At 36.5% G+C, this 27,982-nt stretch overlaps 1 protein-coding gene across 1 annotated transcript; it reads right to left on the minus strand.

Annotated features, from left to right (window-relative positions):
- Positions 1 to 18: 18 nt before the first annotated feature.
- Positions 19 to 27,974, minus strand: LOC145268812 (small ribosomal subunit protein uS3m-like). Its single transcript, XM_080124438.1, has 3 exons — positions 27,898 to 27,974; positions 7,178 to 7,370; positions 19 to 501 (listed from the first exon to the last, which is right to left on the minus strand). Exons 1-3 carry the CDS (start codon positions 27,946 to 27,948, stop codon positions 212 to 214), a joined length of 534 nt encoding a protein of 177 aa, XP_079980564.1. The 5' UTR covers positions 27,949 to 27,974; the 3' UTR covers positions 19 to 211.
- Between the last annotated feature and the right edge of the window lie 8 nt (positions 27,975 to 27,982).

Genomic DNA, 27,982 nt, shown 5'->3' on the forward strand with positions numbered 1-27,982 from the left:
TAAAAGTGAATATATGAATACAAATTTTTCAATATTTAAACTTTATTCTCAAAAGACTTTAGACATGAATAAAAAAAAAATTTCATTTTTCAAGCATTGCAACCCCATCCACGCAATTGTCTGAATCTTTTTCAAATAATATTGTCTGCTGCGTATTATTGTACCACTTGTTCATCTCCACACAAATTCTTTTCTATCCAAACACAATTGTTCATATATATTTAAAAATCACGTCTTTTTTGTCCTTCACCGTTTGTATCTCTAATCGTATCGGGCACTTCAAAATATAACTAAGCATCTCTTCCGTGTAACCTTTGAGGAAATACATTTGACGGGCCATGATCTTCTGGTTGATAATAGCCGCAATCACAACCAAATTTTGACGCCTTTTAATGATAACCTCTGACATGAGCATTTGCGGCCAAGTCCCAACCATGAACTTGCGGATGAAGATGTCTTCAACTGCTGTTTCGGACGAACGGCCTTCTTCATGAAGTGTTGCTATAAAAAGGAAGAAAAAAAAAATCATCTATAATAAAAATCTCACCTGTCTGTTTAAAGGCATGTATGTATGTATGTTAGTATGTCTGCCTAAAACTTTCGACAGAGGTGATGGATTTTCACAAGATCAATATCGTTTTGAAGCTCGACCCTTCGGACGACAAATATCGAAAAATTAGCTAAAAACATTAATTCCTTCACCCTCAACTGGGCACTTTTCTACAGGGAGTGGTCGCTTTTTTACGCCGATATTTTCGAAAGTCATCCCTCTTTTTGATTGACTAGCCTAAATTTAAACATTTGTCAATTCCGGTTTGGTGATGGGCGCAACAGCAAAGACGTCACTTTTTTTCACATTCTTTTGCTCCTTACTACCACTTTTTTTTTTATTTTGCTCAACACACACCTCCAAACACCCGGGTAACGCCGGGCACTTAGGCTAGTGATGTAAAGTAAAATCAGTTGTCGATCTGTTGCGGATCACATTCCCTCAATTGTGGAGTCATTCTTGTAATAATCAAAAAATAAAAAAAATAAAAAATTAAAAAAAAGGTAACAGAAATAACTATCGTAGCGATAAGAATTTTTAGTGCTTCTACAGAATTGGAATGAGATTTTGTAGTCGATAAATGAAGTTTTAGATAAAAAAACAATGGTTTCAACTGATTTTTTTTTTTTTTTGTAAATTCTAATTACAATGGTAGCTTTTTTTTTTTTTTTTTTTTACATAGGCATAACTACTTATCAAGGCCCAGAGACCACTTGAGGATAAGGGTTAAGAGTGTACAGTAGTCAATTGGACAATATAGTAATCGTTAGTAATGGAAATTCGGTAAATTTGTTAACTTTAGTGGAACGGCTCATCAAGAACTTCTTTACATTGGACTTGAAGACAATCAGATTGTATTCAGCTGGAAAGCAGGAAAACAGAAGACAGTTCCACAGGCATGCACTTCTAAGAAAGAAGCTTTGTTCATGGAATCTACGTTTAGGTTTAGGCACAGATAAAGAGTGGTGGAAATTATTAAGAGCGTTTTCAGATAGATGAGTGTTTTTTATGAAAGTTTGGCGAAGGGGGAACATAGATTGAAGCTCCGCCAAGCACTTGCCATGAAAATAACGATAAAGCAGAGAAACTTGCAACATCTCTTCTGTGAGAAAGAGGTTGCAGGGAAGAGAAAAGGACATCCCCTACGATGCTACGAAGACTATTTTGAACTCTATCAAGGCAGGACAAGTCCTTTTTAGCAGCTCCTGCCCTGATGTGGCAACAATACTCCATCCTTGGACGTACCTGGCTCTTATATAGATAGAGAATTGCATCAGCAGTGAGATATCTACTGGATCGACAGAAGGATCCCACCATTTTTCCAGCGGCCTTGGCAACAGATTTGATGTATGTATTCCATTTCAGATCAGGAGTAAAGTTCAAGCCCACAAGCTTGTCAAAACATGAGGCCTCCCCAAGACGAGAGCCAGTCATTTCAATTGATGCCAGATGGGGATCAGAGTACTCCATGCTTTTTTTTTTTAACCGGTGAGGACGGTTTTTCCCTTTTTGATAAAACTCAAAGGACCTGTAGGTATGCCTAGAGAGCAATCTAATTACAGGTGGCTATTATAACTGGTGAATTGATAAAGCAGAAAAATACAACATTGGTAAGGGGTAAAACATGGGGAATGGAGTATCAATCGCAAAAAGTCCTAGGTGAGTATTAATCTAGAAAAGACAGGAAAAAAAAGGAAACTTTGTGGCACGGGTTTTCTATGGAAATATGTAAACTTTAAATTATTGAAAGATTCTGAGGGGAAAATAGGGATTAATAATAGCAAAATTATCTAAAGTCTAGCAAAATAGGGGAATTAATTATAATTGGTATTTTTTTTTTTATATCGTAGTCACCACTTATCAAGGCCCAGAAGCTACTCAGGGATAAGGGTTATTGCACGTACAGTAATCAATGGGATAGCATTGTAGTAATCATTGGGATAGTATCGTCGTAATAATTAGTATTGGAGATTTGATAAAGTTTCTTTCTTAAGGGGGCGGTTCATCAGGAACTTGTTTATGTTGGACTTGAAGACATCCAAGTTGTAGTCAGGTGGGAAACAGGCAGACAGAAGAGAATTCCACAGGCGTGCACTTCTAAGAAAGAAGCTTTGTTCATAGAATCTACGTTTAGGTTTAGGCACAGATAAAGAGTGGGGAAAATTTTTGACAGTTTAGAAAATTTTTTATTGCAGTAATTAGCTACCAGCTATTTTTTTTTTTTTAAATCATCACTGTGGATCGAGCATATGACATTCGCATTCAAAAGGTTATCTGCCATTTACTTACAAAGATCACCAGGACATAATGTAATGTTGTGACCCTTTGGCCGTGACCATAGCGTAGTATCTGTGTTAACTGTAGCAGGCAGAGCCAAGGGTCAAAACATTATTATTACTATTATTAATTGATTTGAGCAACAGCGGGTTACTAGATCAATTATTATGATTAGAAAAATAAACAATTAGATTGGGAGAAAAAGTGATTGACAGCCGAAATAATAATATCGCTACAAAGGAATGTGAAAATAGAAAATAGATGCAAACATGATTTTTTGTTTGGATAAACAAATAACTAGATTGAGGTTACATCAGCTGTTGGTCTGAGACAAGTAATGAGATGTAGATTTGGGGAGATTCTAATCAGTTGTTAGCTAGACATCAGAGAGAATGGACGACTCAAGGGGGGAGTTGGTCTCTCCATGACGCAGGGTGCAGCGTTTCCTCAGGCAGCCAAGATGTAAAGACATCGTAATCTTTGAAGATGTCAGTAGAAAGCATGAAAAGAAATGTTCGTAAATAATTCAGGTATGTGTTGTGTTTATTTACATCTGTTAAAAAGAACTATTTGTCTACAACTGTTTCGATACGTCCACGTCAATTGTTTCCTGTTAGAACCATTGCATAAATGCTGAAATATACACACTAGATGATCAACTAAATGATACAACATATATACATACACGCATTTACACGTACATGAATATACAGATAAAATATAAAACCCAACTATTCAACATGTACCTCGTTAGGGAACATATTCATACACACACAACGTAACAATAATAACCTGATAATATGAAGGGATACAAGACTCCAGTTTGCGTTTTTTTGTAAAGACAAATCAGAATACTTAATTTGAATAAGCATACAAGTAAATAGAAAACTCATTCGCAAAATCGGTGCTTATTCAGATTCGCACTTATCGCGGCAATTAAAATTAAAGAAAACACAGAAAAGTCTGTATGATGTACGTACCCGTCATGGAACGGAGATAACACATTCCAAAAATCACATAATTTAATCAAGTAGTTTTTTTTGTTTTTTTTTAATTTCAAGAAAATCAAATTTTATTCCATGTCAATGCAAGGGAAAAAGCAGCGTTCATGCAGAAATCAAGGACAGACAACAGACTTTCATTTCAAATTTTTTTTTTTTTGTTTTTGGATAATGTCAGAAAGATAACCGAAACATACGATTAAAACCAAACATTAATTTATTAACATAATGTTTATTTTTTATTTTTCAGAACATGAAATTCTCAAATAATGAAAACAGTTTATTTTAGAAAAAGTCGTTTTATATAAGTTAGAAACAAAATTTGAAGAATATTAAAATGGCTTCAGATTTCTCTTATCAGTAAAAAAAAAAAAAAAAAAAAAAAAAAAAAAAAAAAGCAAACTTATTTTTCAAAAATTAATAAAAATTATTTGATCAACTTTTGTGATTTTTGGAATACATCATCTTCATTCCATGACAAGTACATGATATACATGATAAAAGTTTTTCTTTATTTTTGTTTATCACTGCAAGTGCCAATCTGAATAAGCACCCAATTTTTTTATATTTAAAATTTGACAATTGAAAAGACCAAGTAAGTGCAACTAATTTATTTTTAACAAGTGAAGCATGCACAGTGAACGAGGCATATAAAAAAAAAAATCACTAAGTTCAGCATTTGCACCCTCCACCCCCAGGACGTCAAAAATCCTGGTGAAAATGAACAAACGGTGCAGTTTTAGGCCTTAACATAAGTAAATTTGACTTCTGCACCATGCAAAAAAAGAAATGACTAAGTCCATCATTTGCCCCTCCCCACATCCGCAGTTATCCCCAAAAGTCCATAAAGCCTTAACATATTTAAATTGGAGTTCAGCACCATGCAAAACTGCTAAATAGACATATACAGAAAATTTTGGACAAATATGGTAAAATAGTCCCAAAAATGGAGTGTTTTTATTAGCCCTAAAAGAGCCCCTGGGGCACACCTAAACGTTATCGCAAAGTATAGACAAACAAAATTATATAGAAATCAGTTAGTTACAACTTTTCAGAAAGTTTTATAAAAAAAATCCAAGGCATCAATTTTTTTTAAGTGTCAATTTTAGCGATTTTAACCTGAAAGGCACACCAAGGGGGGCAACAGGAGCTTTCTCGGAAAATCCATTCTGTTAATTTTTTTACTCATATCATGTTTAATGTTTGTGCAGAATTTCCAAAAATTTAAAGGTGTAGTTATTGAGAAAAGTACGGATAGATGAACAGACAAGGGTGAATTTACAGGTCCACCTTCCTTTTGTCGGAGGACCAATAAACATATGTATTAAAATTAAATTCAAATTGTAAAATATTCTTTATCAGAAAATCCAGACAGTTTTTTTTTTCTTTCATGTCATGCTGGTGGTAAAGCCTGGAACATACTCAGGGGTCGGAGACTGTGGTTGAATGTGGGAGCAATACCAGACACCATAATGTTCAGCGCTGGACAAGGCACACACTGCTACTTAATTTGACACTCATAGTCTTTAAATCAGTAATAAGTACATTTCTCCTACCTCCATAAAAATAAAACTTATATAACTGGATTCACAATAAAATTTACTTAAAAATGGTATTTTAATATTTTTGTTGTGATTTGTACATTCGAAGAAATTGCTATTTAAATCAGACTACTAATAGTGAAACCTGTCAACATAGCATGCCCGCTGGCGGTAGGTCGCTTTTTGCAAATAAGCGATTGGGGTGTGTTCACATAAATACTTGAAGCGGAAGTTGTACCCGTCAATGACATTTCTAGTTGTTTTAGCTAATAAGAGGAAAGAATTATCTTTGCTACAGAATTTGAACACAACACGTACGTCTTTCCAGTCAAAAGTTAGAATATCTCAAAGTTGAAGCTTTGTAGTACAAAAGATATAAACTGTGTTCAAACGCTATTTAATAGCGAATATATTCATTTCTTTCGTCCTAAAATTTGAAAAGAATTGGATAAAAAGTTTTTATGCTTGAGTCGTTAGAAACAGTGACAAACACATACAAACATGAGAATTTTTGTGCATCGTGGTGCCCAAAAAATAAATCTGACAACTCCAAGCCCTTATACCCACCCACCCCTCGACGTAAATACTTCCGACTAACCTGGCAAGCAGCAAAAGGAAATGGCAGAAACACTAGAGAAAGACCTCCAATCTGTAGTGGAATTGCGACAAAAATGGATGGTCACATTCAATGCTGCCAAGACTAAACTTGTTTCCTTCAATAATTACAAGAAACCTTCTCTACCACCAATAGCAATGGCCAAAGATTCATTAACTGAAAGTACTTCTTTTAAACTCCTCAGCCTAACGTTCACAGGAAACATGAGTTGGAACAGTTACATTGAGAGCATTGCTAGAACCGCTGCGAAAGAAGGTAGGCTCTCTCTACCGTGCTAGAAAACTACTAACGACTGAAAGTATCCTGTACCTCCATAAGGCTACCATTGGCCCATGTATGGAGTATTGTTGTCATATTTGGGCTGGTGCATCTGCTACTAGTCTCTCACTCCTAGACAAGGTTTAAAAGAGAGTCCCCAACCTAATAGGTCCTGAACTGTCATCTAAGCTTCAGCTTTTGTCCCATCGACGAAATGTTGCATCCCTCTGCCTGTTCTTCCTGTTTTACAAGTATTTTAATGGTGAATGCTCCGACGAACTGCAAGCACTTGTACCCTCTCTAAATAAATACCCTCGACAAACCCGACTAGCAGCTAAATCCCACCCCCCACACAATAGAGATCCTTAGATGTAAAAGAGCTTTCTACTCCAGTAGTTTCTTCCCCAGAACCGCTAGACTTTGGAACTCCCTTCCTGTCCCTGCTTCCAACTGTACCGACATGCAGAAGTTCAAGTGTAATGTGAACAGACATCTTGTACCCAACTCCCTACATAGTTCTCCTGTAGATTATGTCCCTGATAGTAGCCCCCTACATCAAAGTGGCAATGTGCCTTGTTTGGGGTGAAAACGTAAAAAAAAAAAAAATCCCACTTCTACACTGTAGAGATCCCTAGATACTGGAAAGCTTTTTACTCTAATAGTTTCTTCCTTCGAACTGCTAATTTCGACATGACAATTGACAAGAAAAAATATATACTATCGGTTTTTAATGAAAATTCATTTTTTTGACTTTCGCTCTCATAACAAAGAAGCACCATAAAAAACAAAGAAATAAATATTGTGTTATGAGCAAAGTTAAAAAGTGCAGGGTAGTGATCCCGTTTCAATCCCGAGCAACGTCGGGTTTTCCTGCCAGTTGGTTTTATAATTCAAAATAATTAAAATCTTCACCCTGCTATTGCGTTATACTTACACGTGTTCCAGGAATTCCAGGTTTTGGTTACACCTATAAAATGCGGGTACTGTGATTCTTCGTAAGTCAAAGGCTTGTCTTGACGGATACTAATTTTTGGTTGGCCTGATCGAATGTTCTTAGAGGAGGCTGCTGTCGTATGGATATTCCGTTCGGAACAAAGAGCTAGCTGATTCCAGCGCAAAGATCGAATCTGCAAAAAAAAAATAAATAAATAAATAAATAAACAAAAACAACAAGCCGAGCATGCTTTGAACCAGACGTATCTAAGCGTTTGCTCGGCTCTACTTGGAACATGATGTCAACCATCGGACTATGTCAAGAATCGCCAATGTTCAAATCTTAACAGTATGGAACAGAAAAATGGAAATTGTAAAAAAAAAAAAAAAAAAAAAACAAAACGAGCACCGTAATTTTGTTTTAATTTAATGTCACATGGTAAACATTTTTTTATGCAGCCGGGGGGGGGGGGGCTAAAAACTTTACTTTTAACTTTTGATATTAGAATATTTAGCAAACAACAGTTGTTCTCCCCCCCCCCCAAAAAAAAAAATTTATTTTTTTATTTTCAGGATTTTTATTTGTTCAAAATTCTTCTTTTCAAAGAAAATTGTAAGAAAAGGTTTTAAAAAAAGGTTTATTTGCTATTTTTTTTTTATTTACTTATTTGCGGACTGTTATCCTTGTTTCTGAACTTTTGAGATGAGGATTGATTAATTCATATTATTTGGATTCATCGGACTACTGTTCTCATCTTGAATGTGATTTTCACAATTTTTTTTTTTTTTTACAAGAGGAGAACAGTAGTTCGATTAATCCAAATAATACGAATTACCAATCCCCAAAAATTCATAAATGTCATATCAATTCGATACGGACCTGAAATCGTACAAAAATGGAAACATATCGAAAAACTCTACCAAAATCTGGCAAAGATGACTAACCACCTCACATTCCTATGCCAATGCCGTGGTCTTAAGCTAGTGCCACCAGGCTAAATGCTGAAACTACTAATCAGCTCCAGACGGACACAAAGCATCGCAAAACGAGTAGGGCACGAGCTCGTCCAATACAGAATCCACAACAGTCAGAAGAAACATCAATTACAAACAAAATTTCAAACGACCATACCCATTATTGGAGAGTAAGAAAGAATTTAAGGAGGTTAAGTACTGCCAAATAAAGAAATTAGAAAAAGTGAAAATCACACACAAGATGAGAACAGTAGTCCGAGGAATCCAAACAATATGACTTATCCTCATCGTCATAGTTGTTGTTTCACAACGTTTCAGCCAACTATTCCTCTGGCCTTCATCAAGTGGCTAACCGCGACGGAATAGGAATGCTAAGTCTCTCAACTGTATCCTCAGTAATTACTGCCTTCCATAGTTGCTGTCGTCTCACTACGTTTTGGCCAAGTAAGTCTCTGGCCGGCTTTGGATAGGATTGAAACCGCTATCTTCAGACAAAGCTCACCTGGAACTGTAGAGACTCGACACCTCTATCCACTGCACGAGTGTGTTATTTTTAAATTTAAAAAAAAAATTTATTTATTTATTTTTGTCAAAGAAAATTTTAAAGGGTTTGTGCATCTCCAGCCATATCTGTCACTTGCAGAGCTTCTCTTTGCAAAGATGCATCTAACGCCACATGTAATGCAATTCTTTTTGTGATCCGAATAATTTCTTATTTTGACAAAAAAACAGCTGTGGGCATCTGCAGTTGTTTGTCTAACATTAAGAAATCCATAGAGCTGTTAGTTTCCATGTTATGTATATATTTTTTTTCTGTCTCTCTTCTAATATTTATCCAAAAGTCGTCTGCTCATTGCTCAATGTCTTATGTCAGATTACAGACAAACCCGGGCGGTTGATGTCATGTTCCATGCAAAGCCAAGTGGATGCTTGGATACACCCGGTTGAAAATTTGCACAATTATCAAGATATTAATAACTACCGAAAACTATGGTCTTCTTTACAGAGAAACAAAGAAATAATTTTCATTTCACATTTTGGTAATTTTGGGAAATTGGACCCTAAACTGGCATAGATTTTGTCCCTTAAGGGATGTGATCCAACCATTATTCAAAGGGAACTAACTAACTTTTTTTCAAAATTTTCTTTCTTTGAGGATTGTAGCCAAACCAGCTGCCAACATTGCCCTGCTTTTTACTGAAACCAACCGAGAGCTCTTTTTAGTATCCTCACTGTTCCCTTAAGTGCAATTGTCTGGATCTCTTTTGCACTTGGCTCACGAGAAATAGTAGTTTAGTACGATTTCAGGTTCTTCTTCATAAGCCCTGTGGCACCTATGATAACTGGTATGATTGATATCTCCTTAAGATTCCAGTTTCTTTTCATATCATTCATGAGACCTTACAGAGTTAATTACTTTATGCTGAATCAAGTTATGTGTGTACGTGTGTGTGTGTGTGTGTGTGTATATTAGAAAGAGGAATGGGCTGGTCAAAAAAAAAGGGGGGGAAACGGAGTAGGGTGAAAGAAAGATAAAAGTTATGTAACACTTTTACCCTGGGCACCACTGGGTAACCCTGCTAGTTTATTATATAAAAGACAGTTGTCTGTGTTTGTTCAGCTAAAAGTAAAAAAAAAAACAAAAAAACTGCAATACAAACAACCACAAAGTTGGTATTTTCTTGATTGTCATTGGCTCAGATGAATAATATCTCGAGTTTTGAGGGGATAAGTACCATTTAAATGTAATGTGAACAAACATTTTACTGCACAACTCCCTACTTGCTACTATAAATCTTTCATTCATTTCCCACCTCTTTGGGAGCTGGTCCCCTTTTCCCACCCCTCTCTCCACATTAAAAAAACGGCCTCCCGCCTAATTTGCTCAGTGGGAAAGCAAATAAATACAGCCCACTATATCAACTAAGCTCCAGCCCCTGTCTCATCACCGCAATGTTGCATCATTCTGCCTGTTTTAAAAATATTTTAAATGGAATGTGTTTTGATGAACTCGTTTCACGTACCCCCTCAACATACATATCCCCGACAAACCCGCTTAGCAACAAGATCTCACCCCTTCACTGTTGTTGTCCCTAAATGCTAGAAAGCTTTTTAATCTAATAGTTTTTTCCCTTGAACAGCTAGACTTTGGAATTTCCCTCCTGCTGCCTGCTTCCCTGGCTGTACTGACATGCAGAATTTTAAATGTAATATAAACAAATATCTTGTTAACTTTTTCTAGACGTAGGCCCAAATAGTAGCCCCCTTACATCCAAATGGTGATATGCTTTGTAAGGGGTGGACATGAGAGAAAAAAAAAAAAAAAATATATATATATATATATATATATATATATATATAACAAATAAATGTTACCAAAGGCAAGATAAGATTGGCAAACCTGCTACGGAGAAGGTGGAATTTCTCTATTGTGTTAAAAAGTTATTCATACCTGAAAGGTTTCCTGTACCTTTACAAAGCCACCATTCGCCCATGCATGGAGTATTGTTGCCACATCTGAGCTGGTGCGTCTGCCACTAATCTCTCACTTTTAGACAAGATTAAAAAAAAAAAGAGTCGCCAACCCGCACTGTGAACCAAACTGGCCCATCAATAAAATGTTGCATCCCTGTGCCTATCTTACAAGTACGTTCACGGAACGTGCTCTAACAAACTCCAAACACTTGTACCCCCACATTGTAAATACTCCTGACTAACCTGAAAAGCAGCAAAATCCCACCCCCTACACTTGAGATTCCTAGATACCGGAAAGCCTTTTATCCAAATAGTTTCTTCCTTCAAATGGCTAGACTGGAATTCTCTCCCGGGTCCTTGCTTCCCTGGCTGTACTGACATGCAGAAGTTCAAGTGTAATGTGAACAGACAGCTCACTGTTCAACTCCCTACATAGTATCCTAGCAAATCAGATCCCAAATAGTAGCCACTTACATCAAAATAGCACTGTGTTTTGTTTAGGATAAAAAAACAAAAACAATAAGTTACTCTTCTACCTACCATGACATTTATTGGGTGAGTTTCTAACAATATTTCGTAAATTTTTGAATTTTGATTAATTGTTAGTCAATTTTTCTCACTAACTTGTGTTTCAAAGTAAATTAACGCTTTAAAATAAGTTAAAATCAACAAAAAAAAAAAAATTGTCCAGGCAGAAAAGTAACATCTTGCCTTTGGTAACATTTATTTTTTATGTTTTTTTTTATCACTATTTTGTGTTGTTGTCCATACTGAAAAATGCCCAGTCAATTCATGGTTTACAGAACCTTTATAGTTAAATTTCACTAAAGGAGGGTGTAATGCCTGGAAGAATGACCTATTGAGATATGACAGAATTATATTTAATTCAGATCGCCAATAGTAACTTTTTGTTTTGTTGTCTATACTGAAAAATGGCTAGTCAATTTATAGTTTATAAAACCTTTATAGCTCAGTTTCACTAAAGGAGAGAATAATGCTGGGAAGGATGATATATTGAGATGTAGCAGACTCATACTTAATTCATGTCACTTCAAAATAACAGTTGAACTGAAAACTTCATTGCAACAGTTTTTGGTTAATGTTGCTATTGAGCAACATTAACCAAAAACTGTTACAATGAAGTTTTCAGTTTTAGGATGGTTGCCATTGGAATAATATTATCTTAATCGAATTAGTTCTAGTTTTAAACCAATTTGGTTCAATTAAAAATTTAATGACCAAACATTAATCCTGTAATAATAAAGTATTGTGTTATTTGGTTATTAAATTATTAATTGAATTACATTGGGACAACAAAACAAAAACTGGGAGAAAAACAATAGCCACAAGGTGGATGCATATAATACCAAACATGGACACACAAGTAGACCATCAGCCGACTCTTCATCTACAGGATTTCAGCCTCAGGGAGCCCATCTGTGGCATTTTTTTTTCCAAGTTTAAAACAGAATTTTATTGAATGTCGTTCTTCTAAAGTGTCCTCACGTCCAGATTGCATTTTTGAAATTCGCCAGCAGTGACAATCAAGCTTTAGTAGGGTGTATTCCAATTACTGCTGTAACTGTTCATTTGAGCATGAAATCATAAAAATTGGTCAGTAGATCTCATAAGGCGTATAGCAATAACATACTGAATTTTCAAGAGTCTATGACAATTTTAAATGTGTGTACAAAAAAAGTCTGGAAACTTATTTAAGACATCTCGTATATTAAGACGCTATACTTGTAGTGCCACGTCACGCATGGGAAGTGACTCTACATTCATCTCGGTGGGCTTCCCCGAGGTCACAATCCTGTATACGAAGAGTCAGCTGATAGTCTACTTGCGTGTGTATGTTTGGCATTATACGCATCCACCTTGTCGAATATCTCTCTTCCTAAAACTGAAAGTATCAAATAAAAAGTACGATCAAACCAGGCACACACTCAAACTAAACCAATCCGCCCACTCCCTTGAGGCTCACATTCACAAATATCTGGAGACTTGGAACTAACATGAATTATTTCTCCTAGCAAATTTCCTGGATATCTTGCGCTTAGTGAAACCAATCTACTCTCCTCCAACTCCTTTAACCATTTTAAGTGCTCGTCTAAGCTCCAATCCCTGGTCCCCCCCTCGTCAATCTTCCACAAAAAACACTCGTCTTGCTGAAACCACTGTCAAAAATTTTCCTCACTCTTTATCTGTGCCAAAATCAAAATGTAGATTCCACGAACAAAGCTTCTTTCTTAGAAGTGCACGCCTGTGGAACTCTGTTCTGCTTGCCTGTTTCCCACCTGACTACAACCTGGATGTCTTCAAGTCCAACATAAACAAATTCCTGATGAACCGCCCCCCTTAAGACACTTTATCAAATTATCAAATCTCCAATACACGCAATAACCCTTATCCCCAAGTGGCTTCCGGGCCTTGGTAAGTGGTGACCACCTTGTAAAAAAAAAAACATGTTTGGTTATCTTCCACTTTGTTGTAAGGACTTAAACAGACACATGCACAGACTTGGAGTCTATATTCGTAACACTCTCCATTTGATTAGAGAATCATAACTAGAATCAGACGACCAGGCCTTTATGTGCTTTGGACTAACATTACAACATAGTGTTAGTTAATCATATTTTCTCTACCGTTCTCCCTTGACCCAGGATTGTACCCTAACCAATAATGTCTCTGATAATATAGAGGAAAGACCCCTTAGACGCTAGTGCCCAAGTATATGTATTTGGTGACTTTAATGTTCACCACACTAACTGACTTGGCTTCTCTAGCTACACAGACATAGCTGGTAGCATCACATATAGCTTTTCTATATCCCTTTAGAGGGCTCCGCTTGTTGGGAAGAAATTGGAATATGACCAAGAATAAAGATCAAGTTTACCAAGTACGATTAAGACAGAAGATCTAGAATAAAGCACGCTGAGACAGGATCACAGATTTACATATGTACAAGGAATATTTATTTACACAGAAAAGTTACGAACATTAGAGTGTTTGCATGCATATGAACTAGCCGACATCTAGATAAATATTTGTGGCTTGTATGTGTACGTGAATGTATACGAGAGTTCGTTGAAGTATACGTTGAAAGTCCATCGTTTGTGTAAGAGTTTGTTAAATTATGCACAAGTATTCGATCCTACCGTGGAGAAGAAAAATGTGTGCCCTGCCAAGGCGTGTCGAAGATTTGCGTCCGATCACATTTGAGGTTCGGATCGAAAGAGGAAGATCGAGATAGAGATAAAGAGAAACGAAAATAGAAAATGCCACCTGTTGGGCAAAACAAGGATTACCACAAGGGCAGATAACCTGTAGTACGACACAATCACGTTGGCACACCGGTTCTTGCTAGATCACTGAAGTTAAGCAACATTGAGCCTGGCCAGTACCAGATGGGTGACCATTTGGGAAGGCTAGGCGCTGTATGTACCTTCTGGGAAGGTTGTACGTGGGGCCAGCACCCTTACCCTGTAAAAAAAGAACTCCTCGCTACAAAAGCATCTACAAAGTTGTAGATGGCCTATGCCCCTCCGGGGGTTCAAGGGCTATGGATGGCAGATAACCTTTGCATATTGAAGGTGTGTGTATGTGTCTGTGTGTGCGATCTGAGTAACACATTCTAGATTTAAAAGACATATGCCTATAAAACATTCCCTGACACAGACTGTCACGTTACCGAACGGTCTTCCGAATCGTCAAAACCAGCAAGCCTCATTTCTGAACATATTTCTGACCACAGTTCCTGAGGATTGTATAACGAATACCCATAGCCCATCCAGAAATGCTGATTATGTTGTGATATTGGTAGACATCACCTTAAACTCTCAACCCAAAGTCGAAGAACCATTGCCATCAAAATGACAAGGTACTTCAAGAAGGGAAATCATTAGGGATCATATGAGAGATACTCCATGGAATAGTATCTTTTCTCTTGCTGCGGAACAGTGCTAATGAATAGTTCAAGCAGCAATTGAAGCACATATTCCCACAAAGATAGTTTGGTTTGGTTGTTTTATGGCATATCAACACTTTTTGGGTTATTTAATGCGGAATCCAGTTATTTTGGAAATAGTATTCATATTGCATCCAGTTATTTTATAGAAGGCTGTTATTCTTCAAGCTCTTTGTATCTTCAATCGCTAGTTTGAAGTGTTTGGTTTGGTTGTTTTATAGTGGATTTTATCATTTTTGTTCCTTGCCCTGCAGAACATGAGTTTTGCAATAGGAGAGGGAAAAAGGTTTCAGTATTCAGGTTTGGTACATTTTAGTTAGTTACCAGTTAGGTAGTGGGGGAGATAGAAAGAGAAAGGGGAAATGTGAAGAAGGAAAAGGAGGTAAAGGTGGGTTGCTGTTTTTTTGTTTTATTGGTTTTGCGGAACATAATTAAGTTTTGTAAAAGGAAGTAGAAAAACAAAAAGCATCAATGTTAGGTGCATTTCGTCTCAGGATTGGTTGGTTGGTTGGTTGGTTGGTTGTTTTTGTTTTACAGCATATCAACCTTTTTCAGGTTATGTAATGCCGAATCTAGTTATTTTGAGGAACGATTTTTTATGGAGTATATTTTTTTAGGTCCGATTCTATTTAACCCATAGTTGGAACCCTAACAGGTACTACCACTCCGGGTCAGAGTGGACCTGGGAGCAATGGCAATTAAAGGGTGGCTCCACACTCCCCAAGCCCGCAAGGTGGTGCTTCACCATCGGATATAGTTTTAGGTCATATCCAGGACCTTGTCTTAGGAAGCCAATATCTTCAGACAGCCTGATCTGGTAGCACCAGATTCCCACATAGAAGTTTTATAGCAAGCCTCACTTTCTCCAATGGTTCATTTTACTTGTGCAGCTGCCACTGCTCCAAGGCAGTATGTATTCCGCAGATTTATCCAACAAAGGTCCAATACAAATAGGCAAAGAAGCTAGAAATAATTGTAAGAGTGAAATAGACACAGCCAAAAGTAGGCATACTGAAAGCACCAGTAAATACATTGAGTTGCAGAAATTAGGAACTCTCGATTTCTGGAAAATTTCTAAGTGTGGCGAACAATGGGTGATCAACAGTCCCCCCACTATCCAAAAAACCATAAGGTTGTTTGCACAGCAACCGAGAAGGCTAACCTGTTTGCTTGGTGGTTCACCTGCAACTCCATTATAGACCCGAGGAACCACTCCCTCCCAAAGGCTGCTGCGAGGAAGATGGGCTCTCTCTACCATGCTAGGTTTCTCACACTTGAGAGTATCCTATATCTCTAAAAAGCAACTATTCACCCGTCAATGGAGTATTGTTGCAACATCCGAGCTGGTGTATCTACTACTGGTCTCTTGCTTTTCAACAAGGTTCAATCAAGAGGCTCCAACTTAATAGGTCCCGCACTACCAGCCAAACTCCAACCCCCTGTCCCATCACCAAAAATGTTGCATCCCAGTACCTGTTTTACAAGTATTTTAATGGAATATTCTCTGATGAACTGAAAGCACTTATATTCCTAAGTCCAACGCGAACAAGTTCTTGACGAGCCATGTCCTTTCACCAAATTTCCACTACTAATGGTTACGTTTTCCCATTGACTACTGTACACTCATTTACCCTTACCCTCGAGTGGCCTCCGGGCCTTGATAAGTGATGAGTTCTTTGTAAAAAAAAAAGATTGACAAGCGGCAAAATCTCACCCCTTCACTGCTCAGCTCCCTAGCTGCCAAAAAGGCTTCTACTTTAATAGTTTCTTCCCTAGAACTGCTAGACTTTGGAATTTCCTCCCAGGTCCCTACTATGCAGAATTTCAAGTGTAATGTTAACAGACATCTCGCTGCTCAACTCCCTACATAGTGTTTCCGTATGTGCATATGTATAAATATATTAAAAAGTTTGACTCATGTCCAGGTAACCTACATCTAAAATTTCAAGTGTTTAGACCCAAAATTTGTGGAGGAGTTTGGTAGAGTTTTAAAAGGTGAAATCGTTAGCCAAAATTCTGGCCGAAAACTGATTAAAAAGATTTTTACCAAATCTCGAGCCTGTAGACTGAAAATTGACAGAGCAGTTTATTGGGGAAGTGTACACACACACACACACACACACACACACACACACACACACACACACACACACAAAATTTCACTTTTATAGATATATAGAAAACCAAAGAGGGGAGATATAACATATGAGAAATATCTGGAATCAAGTCTCCCCTTGCTGTTATTTCAGATCAGAAACCACAACAGACAATTCAACTTGAAGTATCTAGACCAAAGTCGGCCTTATACTGAATACAGTTTAGTATTAAAATCACTAAAAATCATAAATTTTGATTTTCTTACTTCAAAAATTAACTACTTGATCAATTTATGTGATTTTTAGAATACATTTTTGTTCCGTGACAAGTACGAAAGATTTTGCTGTATTTTTTTTTTTTTTATTAAATCAATGTAATTATAAATAATCAGTGAAAAACCTTATCAAAAGAGGATAACTTATCTTGCCTTTGGTAACATTTGTAGTATTTTTTATGTTTTCACTCCATTTTGGTTTTCTTTTGTTGGTTCTTGCTAAAAAATGTCCCAAATTGTTCTAAAACCACAACTAATTTGCTTAAAAAATTGTGTCATGTTTCTTAACTTTTGAGATGAGGATTGATAATTCGTATTATTTGGACTACTGTTCTCATCTTCAGTGTTATTTTCACAAAGTTTCAGTCGATGTAACCTATAACATTCTTCAGGTGTATCTTATCGAACTTCGGTTACTTAAAGACATTGCTTTTTTCTAGAGAGGAGGAGGGGGCATTCAAGAAAGTTCTTGTGAATGTGATGTTACTAAGAGTTTTTTCTTGCCGTGGTTACCTTGAGTTATTTGACTCCTGCCAGAGTTAGGGTCACAATTTAGGAACATTTCGCAATTTATTACTCCTGATCCTACTCTGATTTACCGAGAACCTGTAGTGTCGAAGAATTTTCAACATTTTGGAAAATTGGCATTGGATCCATGTAGAACTATGATGGAGAACCGTTTCTACATGGACAACTTAGTAGTAACCAAGTCAGACCCCTGAAGGCTGTCAGATTTATATTCTCAAGCAAGCGAGCGATTACTAAAAGGCAGAATTGAGCTGCAGTTCTGTCACTCTAATTGTCTACTCTTAGAGACCGGATGGATCAAGATGGTACCTTGAGTACCCATGGCAGTGAATGGGAAAAAGTTTTGGGCTATCGGTACAATCCCCTTTTGGAAAAAAAAATCTGTTTCTCCTATTGAATCCAACACTGATGCTTCGACCAGGACAAGGATTCTATCTGAAGCATCTAAGGTATCTGACCCCCTGTCCCTTTTTCCCCCTTTGTGTTTGCTGTACTACTGTGAGAACTGGATTGGGTGCCTGCTTTATGATCCTGTTCGGTTTGATGGTCCAATTTTTGGTGGGGTCTTCCTTCCAGACTTTCAGGAGCTGAGCCTGCAAGTTTTTTTAGGCAATCAGCTGTTTCTTAGTCAGGTCAGGTCTTATGTAGACTTTGCTGTGGATCTCGTTGGTGCTGTTATGTAATTCCTTAGCCTTGGCTAATATTTGTTTCTTTTCACCAAGAGAATCCAGCTCAACTTTTAGTAGTTTATCCCCCTGTTGACAGATCCTAGGCGGGTACTCTCGTTTATCTTCACTGTCAATTTTAATTCCTCCTTGATCATTTCTTCGACAGCTTTCATGTCCTCCTCAGGTGCATCTGATTCTGGAAAGTTAAAAATAATCAGGTTCAGCTTCCTTTGTTCCATATCTTCAAACTCTTTCAGTTCCTCCCTAAGGCTCCTTGTGTCTGGGGTTGGTAGATGGGGGGGGGTAGCCAGTTCAAATACCCTTTCCTTTATGTTCTTAGCATTCGTATCAATCAGTCTTTGCTCTATATCTTGAATACTAGTGGGATTCTGGGTCATAATGAGTTTGTTGTTTCTCAATCTGAGTTAGTCCATCATCCAAACTACTTTTTTTAAATTACCCAAGTTCCGGTCAGCTAATTTCATGCCGGTTTGTAGCCTGGATAGAGTTGTTTTGGTCTCCATATTGGTTGAGACCAGAGACTCCAGAGTTGCTTTCGTCTCTGTGTTCGCTGCGACTAAAGAATCCAATGTTTCCTGCATTTCTATCTGGTTTCTCTGTATAGCCACAACCTGCAGGTGCAGGTTTTTACCCCCTTCTGCAAGAGGTGCAACATTATCAGGATCACAAGAGATGGCTTCATGCAGTTCGGGTGACATTTTTTGGCACTTAGCATGAAACCAAAGCCAGCATACTTCACATTCTATGGCATTATTATTATCACTAGGACAACAGCATATTCTTTTCATTGTTTTGACTCTCGAGTATATATCCGACACAGTTAATCAACCGAGAACCTCAACACTTTATAAAAACATATAAGATATCAATGGATACACACTCGAGATTCAAAACAATGAAAAGAATACGCTGTTGTCCTAGCCCTAATTATCACAGAGCCTTTCGCCACAAAAACCACACTTACACTGAACATTGTAAGCTGGGCCAGACTTTCTGGATGGAGCAGTATTATTTGGAGTAGCTATAGCCAGGGTTGAAGCGTTGTTAGATGCATTAATTGGGCAAACAGCTGTAGACTTAGAGGTATCAACAATGGGAGCATTGCTAGTGAGAAAACCTAAGGCCATGTTGTTTATTTTTGATATGGAAAATTTAGCGTCTTTTGCCAGTTTGTTTGGAAAAGTATTTTGTTTTCCTTGTATATTGTTAATTTTATCGGCAAAACAATTAAAAAGCACAGCTTACTTGGTTAATAAATATCTTGAAAATCATAATTTTGTTTCTTTTGATTTTTGGTTTTTAAGTTTGATAGCCGCGGACAATGTTTTTTTTTTTTTTTAGCAGGTATTTGGCCAGGGTATTCCAATAGTCACATTTACCAAGTACAGAATAGTTACAAAATACCCTTCCCTCCCCATGTTAAGAATGGCTTTCTAAATATTATTTCAACGCCATATAATAATTACATAAGTAGCTTTCTTTTAATTTTCTCATTTTGTTCAGGCTGTGGATGGAGCATCCAACCAGATGCCATACATTCAACCGCTTAATAATACTTTCCCACCAAGAGATCTTTTCAAGATTATAATCGTCCTTTAAAAACAATTGCTTGAATCTCTCTTGCACTTGGTTCACTGGATATATTTGCCAGGTAGATTTTGAACATTATGTTTGTAAATTTATAGTTTTGAACAGTCATTATCGGAAACTGTACAACATTTTTTTTTTTTTTATTTACAAAATTTAAACTTTTGTAATAAATAAGGGCATTTTCATAATTTTCTTAATTTTATTTTAATTCAAATATGCGTTCTGTTTTTACCTAAAAGTTTATTTTTAGATAGGGTCTTCTTTGTAAGAAATTCTGCAGAAATAAGCAGACTTCTCATTGGTTGGTTGGACCGTCCACGATTTTGTTTGAACCTATCAGATGGTTTGTTCTTACTAACTGCCGAGGGTATTCTTGGCGCCAAATTTATCTTTGCAGACCGCTAGTTTTCACACAAACAGGTTGAGATGAACATACAAAAACTCACTCAAGGCTTGTAGCCTCAAATCCACTTTGTCTCATTGAGACGTATTAATGCCCTAATGTGGAGTGAAATGTTATCGTTTGCAAGCACCAATGCCCTTATGTTGGGCGAAATATTATATTCACCACACACTTGTGCTCTGTTAATTAATTTACTTTCATCATCTATATATATATAAAAGCGAAAATGTGTGTATGTTTGTGTGTTTGCTAAAAACTTTCAACAGACACAACAAAAATTCACAAACTCGGTATTATATTGAAGCTCCATCCTTCGTTCAAAAAATTGGCTAAAAACGTTTATTTTTTTCACCCTGAAATCGACAATTTTCGTCGGGGGGGGGGGGGGGGGGGGTCAACAAAAACGGCCCTCTCGTGACAACAACCGGTTTCTACGCATGCGTCAGATGACGTCATGACCTGATTTACTTTAAATAGTTGAAAAACTAAATTTCATGTACGTCGCGTTAGGTCAGTTGGTTAACGCATTGATTCGTTATCTAAACGTTTTGGGTTCAAATCGTGGTGTGAGATGTCCTTTTTTTTTTTTTGATTTTTTAAATTTAAATATTGAACCAGTGTTATTTAAGCCATTTTTCACATAACGTTCGTTTTTCTGGCTTTTTTTTTTTTTTTTTACTTCGCTTATCCACCCCCGACCACACACCCAAAAACACCCGGGTACCCACCAATTTTTTAAATTTTAATATCGAAACAGGCTTATTTAAGCCATTTTTCACGTGTTAGTTTTTCTGTTTTCATCGTTCGTTTGCCTTACGTTATTTTTTTTTCGATGTTTTGATTAGCCCCCCCACTTAAGTTTTAACGTTGTTTTCTTTTTTTACCTCGCTTATAACAAACAAACCTGGTCATTGACGTCGTCGTAACGCCCGACGACTTCCATGCGCGCACCTGTCAATTTGGTTCTTAAATAAATTCAAACATCTTTCAGTAACTCATTCTGGCTGGCCGATTTTATTTTCAAACTTAGCCTCAGGGCTTCGGGTTCGATCCTACCCCCCCCCCCCCCCGGTTTCTTTTTTTTTATTTAATACCACACACACCTCCAAACACCCGGGTAACGCTGGGTACCCCCGCTAGTTCAATATATAATAACTCTCAGAGACGAAATTAAGGTCTACATTTTCACCTGTCCTTTGTCTGCCATTCAGACGGTTATGTACAGTGAACTATGAGGATTGCCAGTCTAACAGCATTCATTCTTGGAAGGCATCACTTAAGTCATTGACCTGTTGCAGCTTTTCTTTTTGTCAGTGGAGTATTGTATCCAGCATTACGTGAAGATAAACTATGAACTATTACCCTTTCCAGGTGTTACCGGCCCAGCTCGGCAGATAGCTAAAGATGTCGCATCTTTTGCAACTTGGATCTTTTTACGATAATAAAATTTACGTTGAAGTTTAAAGGTGAGCCTGTTGTAATTTCTGATTGTTTTCTTTCATTCTGCCAAGGGCAAAACCGTGTGAGAGAACATCTCACATCTTTTATCTTGCCCAGTTACGAAAGAGGTTCATCCAAAATGAGGGTTTGTTTTACTGTACACACAGATTCGAAAAAGTTGTCAAAAAACAAATATATAACAAATAAATTTTATCAACGGCAAGATAATTTACCTAACTGGATATTTTTTTTAGTGTTTTTACTTAATGTAAAATGTTTATTCGGATAAAAAAACAGTGTTTACTGATATATTAGAAAAATACAAATGGCGGTGGACTGTGTTGAACACGTTAAGTTTGGAAAAATGAGTAAAAGTAAAAAAACTATGCAAAATACTGTTAAAAACCCACCAAATATATGTCAGCCTGTGTCTCGGTAACATGTATTGAGTGAGTTCCTAACAGTATTTCGCATAGTTTTTTAGTTTTAACTCATTTTCCCAAACCTAACGTGTCCGTGGCCATTTGTATTTTTGAAATACATCGGTAAATACTGTGTATTTTTCGAGCCGAATAAAGTTTACATTTAATAAAAATACTAAAAAATTATCCAGATAGGTAGAAAGGTAACTTATCTTACCTTTTGATAACATTTAAGTACTCCTTGGGCGTTGAGTTCCTTGGCGACCAGCAGAAAAAAAATAATAGTCGCTCCCTTAGCTCCCCCCCCAGTCAAGACTGACGCATGCGCACGTAACATTTTTTATTTACTGACGTTGCCGTAGTAACAAAACGATGATTTGTCACTTTTACAAACATTTATTTATTTATTTTGAAAAAAAAAGGTTTTACTCTTTATGAATATTAAAAGAAAAAAGTTAATAAACATTAATAATTTCTTACTTTTACAAACATTTGTTTTTAAATTTCTTTTTAAATAACGACTTTTATCGACTTTTTTTTCTTAATAATATTTGCGGATGGGTATGCTGACAACAAATATCAGTTAAATTTTGCAAACCCGAAGTTTATTACAAAAACGCTTTGTTTTCGCACCATTCAACAATATGTTGTTCATCCGCGCATGTAAATTAAAAATATTTGTAAAAGTGAGAAATTATAAGTAAATGGTTTAAGTGATTTTTGTTTTGTTTTTTTACATTAGGTCCACCTCCACAAATGTTAAGAACGACTTTCAGAATAAACACCCTCAACCTCTCCATATTAACAACGGATTTCGGAATAAACACGGGTAAATATGAAGAATTACTCCACCCTCGAAAATTCCTTTAAAATTACCACTCGAATAGGTTTTCGGGTTCGCTGAAAACGAAAATAACGTTTAAAATTACGGTAAACGAGTAGTTTCCAAGACATGAAGAAATATTAGTTCTAAAAAAGTGGGGGATCACATTTCTATAATAATTTAACGTAAAATGATCACCCATTTTGTGGCCACGATTTTTTTTGGGGGGGAAGGGAACACTTTCTTTCCATCCTCGGAAAATCCTTTAAAATTACCACTAACGTTTAAAATTCCAGGAAACAAGTAGTTTCCAATATATGAAGAAATGCACTCACTTTATAGTCATTTTTTTTAGGGGGGGGGGAACAGCCGGTTTGTTTTTCTTTCGTTTTTTGGAGGGGGCAATTATAGAACTCGTATAGTTTTTTTAACAGGTGCTTATGCAGTTTAATTAACCGTTTTAACATAAGTAACGCGAACGCGCCGACATTAACCGAGCAGAACTGTTTTAATATTTTACAAAAATTCTGTTTACATTTGGTGGGAGGCGTTGGAAGGTGGGAGGGGTGTTTTGGCGGCCGCGGCCGCCTCTCCAACACCTCCAACAAAAACGGCCCTCTCGTGACAACAACCGGTTTCTACGCATGCGTCAGATGACGTCATGACCTGATTTACTTTAAATAGTTGAAAAACTAAATTTCATGTACGTCGCGTTAGGTCAGTTGGTTAACGCATTGATTCGTTATCTAAACGTTTTGGGTTCAAATCGTGGTGTGAGATGTCCTTTTTTTTTTTTTGATTTTTTAAATTTAAATATTGAACCAGTGTTATTTAAGCCATTTTTCACATAACGTTCGTTTTTCTGGCTTTTTTTTTTTTTTTTTACTTCGCTTATCCACCCCCGACCACACACCCAAAAACACCCGGGTACCCACCAATTTTTTAAATTTTAATATCGAAACAGGCTTATTTAAGCCATTTTTCACGTGTTAGTTTTTCTGTTTTCATCGTTCGTTTGCCTTACGTTATTTTTTTTTCGATGTTTTGATTAGCCCCCCCACTTAAGTTTTAACGTTGTTTTCTTTTTTTACCTCGCTTATAACAAACAAACCTGGTCATTGACGTCGTCGTAACGCCCGACGACTTCCATGCGCGCACCTGTCAATTTGGTTCTTAAATAAATTCAAACATCTTTCAGTAACTCATTCTGGCTGGCCGATTTTATTTTCAAACTTAGCCTCAGGGCTTCGGGTTCGATCCTACCCCCCCCCCCCCCCCGGTTTCTTTTTTTTTATTTAATACCACACACACCTCCAAACACCCGGGTAACGCTGGGTACCCCCGCTAGTTCAATATATAATAACTCTCAGAGACGAAATTAAGGTCTACATTTTCACCTGTCCTTTGTCTGCCATTCAGACGGTTATGTACAGTGAACTATGAGGATTGCCAGTCTAACAGCATTCATTCTTGGAAGGCATCACTTAAGTCATTGACCTGTTGCAGCTTTTCTTTTTGTCAGTGGAGTATTGTATCCAGCATTACGTGAAGATAAACTATGAACTATTACCCTTTCCAGGTGTTACCGGCCCAGCTCGGCAGATAGCTAAAGATGTCGCATCTTTTGCAACTTGGATCTTTTTACGATAATAAAATTTACGTTGAAGTTTAAAGGTGAGCCTGTTGTAATTTCTGATTGTTTTCTTTCATTCTGCCAAGGGCAAAACCGTGTGAGAGAACATCTCACATCTTTTATCTTGCCCAGTTACGAAAGAGGTTCATCCAAAATGAGGGTTTGTTTTACTGTACACACAGATTCGAAAAAGTTGTCAAAAAACAAATATATAACAAATAAATTTTATCAACGGCAAGATAATTTACCTAACTGGATATTTTTTTTAGTGTTTTTACTTAATGTAAAATGTTTATTCGGATAAAAAAACAGTGTTTACTGATATATTAGAAAAATACAAATGGCGGTGGACTGTGTTGAACACGTTAAGTTTGGAAAAATGAGTAAAAGTAAAAAAACTATGCAAAATACTGTTAAAAACCCACCAAATATATGTCAGCCTGTGTCTCGGTAACATGTATTGAGTGAGTTCCTAACAGTATTTCGCATAGTTTTTTAGTTTTAACTCATTTTCCCAAACCTAACGTGTCCGTGGCCATTTGTATTTTTGAAATACATCGGTAAATACTGTGTATTTTTCGAGCCGAATAAAGTTTACATTTAATAAAAATACTAAAAAATTATCCAGATAGGTAGAAAGGTAACTTATCTTACCTTTTGATAACATTTAAGTACTCCTTGGGCGTTGAGTTCCTTGGCGACCAGCAGAAAAAAAATAATAGTCGCTCCCTTAGCTCCCCCCCCAGTCAAGACTGACGCATGCGCACGTAACATTTTTTATTTACTGACGTTGCCGTAGTAACAAAACGATGATTTGTCACTTTTACAAACATTTATTTATTTATTTTGAAAAAAAAAGGTTTTACTCTTTATGAATATTAAAAGAAAAAAGTTAATAAACATTAATAATTTCTTACTTTTACAAACATTTGTTTTTAAATTTCTTTTTAAATAACGACTTTTATCGACTTTTTTTTCTTAATAATATTTGCGGATGGGTATGCTGACAACAAATATCAGTTAAATTTTGCAAACCCGAAGTTTATTACAAAAACGCTTTGTTTTCGCACCATTCAACAATATGTTGTTCATCCGCGCATGTAAATTAAAAATATTTGTAAAAGTGAGAAATTATAAGTAAATGGTTTAAGTGATTTTTGTTTTGTTTTTTTACATTAGGTCCACCTCCACAAATGTTAAGAACGACTTTCAGAATAAACACCCTCAACCTCTCCATATTAACAACGGATTTCGGAATAAACACGGGTAAATATGAAGAATTACTCCACCCTCGAAAATTCCTTTAAAATTACCACTCGAATAGGTTTTCGGGTTCGCTGAAAACGAAAATAACGTTTAAAATTACGGTAAACGAGTAGTTTCCAAGACATGAAGAAATATTAGTTCTAAAAAAGTGGGGGATCACATTTCTATAATAATTTAACGTAAAATGATCACCCATTTTGTGGCCACGATTTTTTTTGGGGGGGAAGGGAACACTTTCTTTCCATCCTCGGAAAATCCTTTAAAATTACCACTAACGTTTAAAATTCCAGGAAACAAGTAGTTTCCAATATATGAAGAAATGCACTCACTTTATAGTCATTTTTTTTAGGGGGGGGGGAACAGCCGGTTTGTTTTTCTTTCGTTTTTTGGAGGGGGCAATTATAGAACTCGTATAGTTTTTTTAACAGGTGCTTATGCAGTTTAATTAACCGTTTTAACATAAGTAACGCGAACGCGCCGACATTAACCGAGCAGAACTGTTTTAATATTTTACAAAAATTCTGTTTACATTTGGTGGGAGGCGTTGGAAGGTGGGAGGGGTGTTTTGGCGGCCGCGGCCGCCTCTCCAACACCTCCTACCAAATGCAAACAGGTAATTTAAAAGATTTCCCGAGGGTAGAAAGAAAGTCCACCCACCCCCCCAAAAAAAATCGTGACCACAAAGTGGGTGATCATTTTGCGTTAAATTATTATAGAAACGTGATCCCTCACTTTCTTAGAACTAATATTTCTTCATATCTTGGAAACTACTCTTTTGCCGTAATTTTAAACGTTATTTTCGTTTTCAACGACCCCGAAAACCTATTCGAGTGGTAATTTTAAAGGAATTTTCGAGGGTGGAGTAATTCTTCATATTTACCTAAACAGTAAACACCATGGGGGGGGGGGGAATTTGCAAAATTTAACTTATATTTGTTGTCAGCATACCCATTCGCAAACACGATTAGAAAAAAAAAAAAGTCGATAAAAGTTGTCATTTAAAAAGAAATTTAAAAACAAATGTTTGTAAAAGTGAGAAATTATTAGCTAATATTCATAAAGAGTAAAACTTTTTTTCAAAATAAATGTTTGTAAAAGTGGCAAATCATCGTTTAGTTACTACGGCAACGCAAGTAAAAAAAAAAAATGGGTACTAGTGCACTTATTGATCCGTGGTGAAATAATAACGTTATTATTTAAAAAGCCATTCTTAAGATGGAAGGGGAGGGTTTTTGTAACTATTACATACCTTACAATTGAATAAATAAAAAAAAAAAACTTTAATTAAACTTGGAAATAAGATTTAAAAAATAGCGTGGATCAGTAAATGCACTAGCACCAAAAAAATGTTACGTGCGGGGGGGGGGACTAAGGGAGCGACTTTTCTGCTGGCTGGTCGCCATTGAACTCAACAACGCCCAAGGAGTACCTAACATTTGTTATATATATATATATATTTTTTTTTTTTTTTGACAACTTTTTCGAATCCATGTGTATAGTAACAAACCCAAAAATGAAAACAAAATAATCGTTCAGAAAAACCAAAATTAACAAGTGTTGAATTTTGACTTAGGTAACATCGGCCAAAACGTTGTGAGAATAACACTCAAGATGAGAACAGCAGTTCGAATAATCCAAATAAGATAATGTTGTTTCAATGGCAGTTATATTAAAGCCGAAAACTGCTATATAACTCCTAAAGCACATGTCCTTCTTTAACCCTAAGTCCGAGTGGCAGTACAAAAAGTAGAAACAAAACAAAGAATAAGACACCGAAAAAAATGTGTGCAACGGGAGTATAACACCTAACGGGGGTAGTTTAAAAAAAAATCAATGTAGTTTACAGTCATTCAAGCTCAATTTGGTTAAAGGAGGGCATAATACCTGGGATATAACAGAAAAATTCTTCAATTAAAAACTCAGGTAGAAACGGCCGGTATAGTACAGGGGAACCTTTGTTTTTGACCTTAACGGGTCATGCTGTTTTTTGGAGCAGACCTCTAGCGTGCTGTTATTTTTTGCTTTTATTAAAGTAAATTACGATCTTGTACAGAAATCCTTTTTAAACCAGAATGAAAGAATTGCATAGTCAAAATTTATTAATATTTATCTATATGTAGAATCTGTTTTTATACTCACCGTTGTAAATAACTTAGAAAGTTCCCGCGAACATCGGCAAGAAGTGGCCATTTTGTAATTTAACAAAAACAAAAACAAAACCGGA

This window comes from Euprymna scolopes, chromosome 44 (genome assembly GCF_053919585.1).
Source record: "Euprymna scolopes isolate OS-2025 chromosome 44, ASM5391958v1, whole genome shotgun sequence".
Classification (NCBI taxonomy): Eukaryota; Metazoa; Mollusca; class Cephalopoda; order Sepiida; family Sepiolidae; genus Euprymna; species Euprymna scolopes.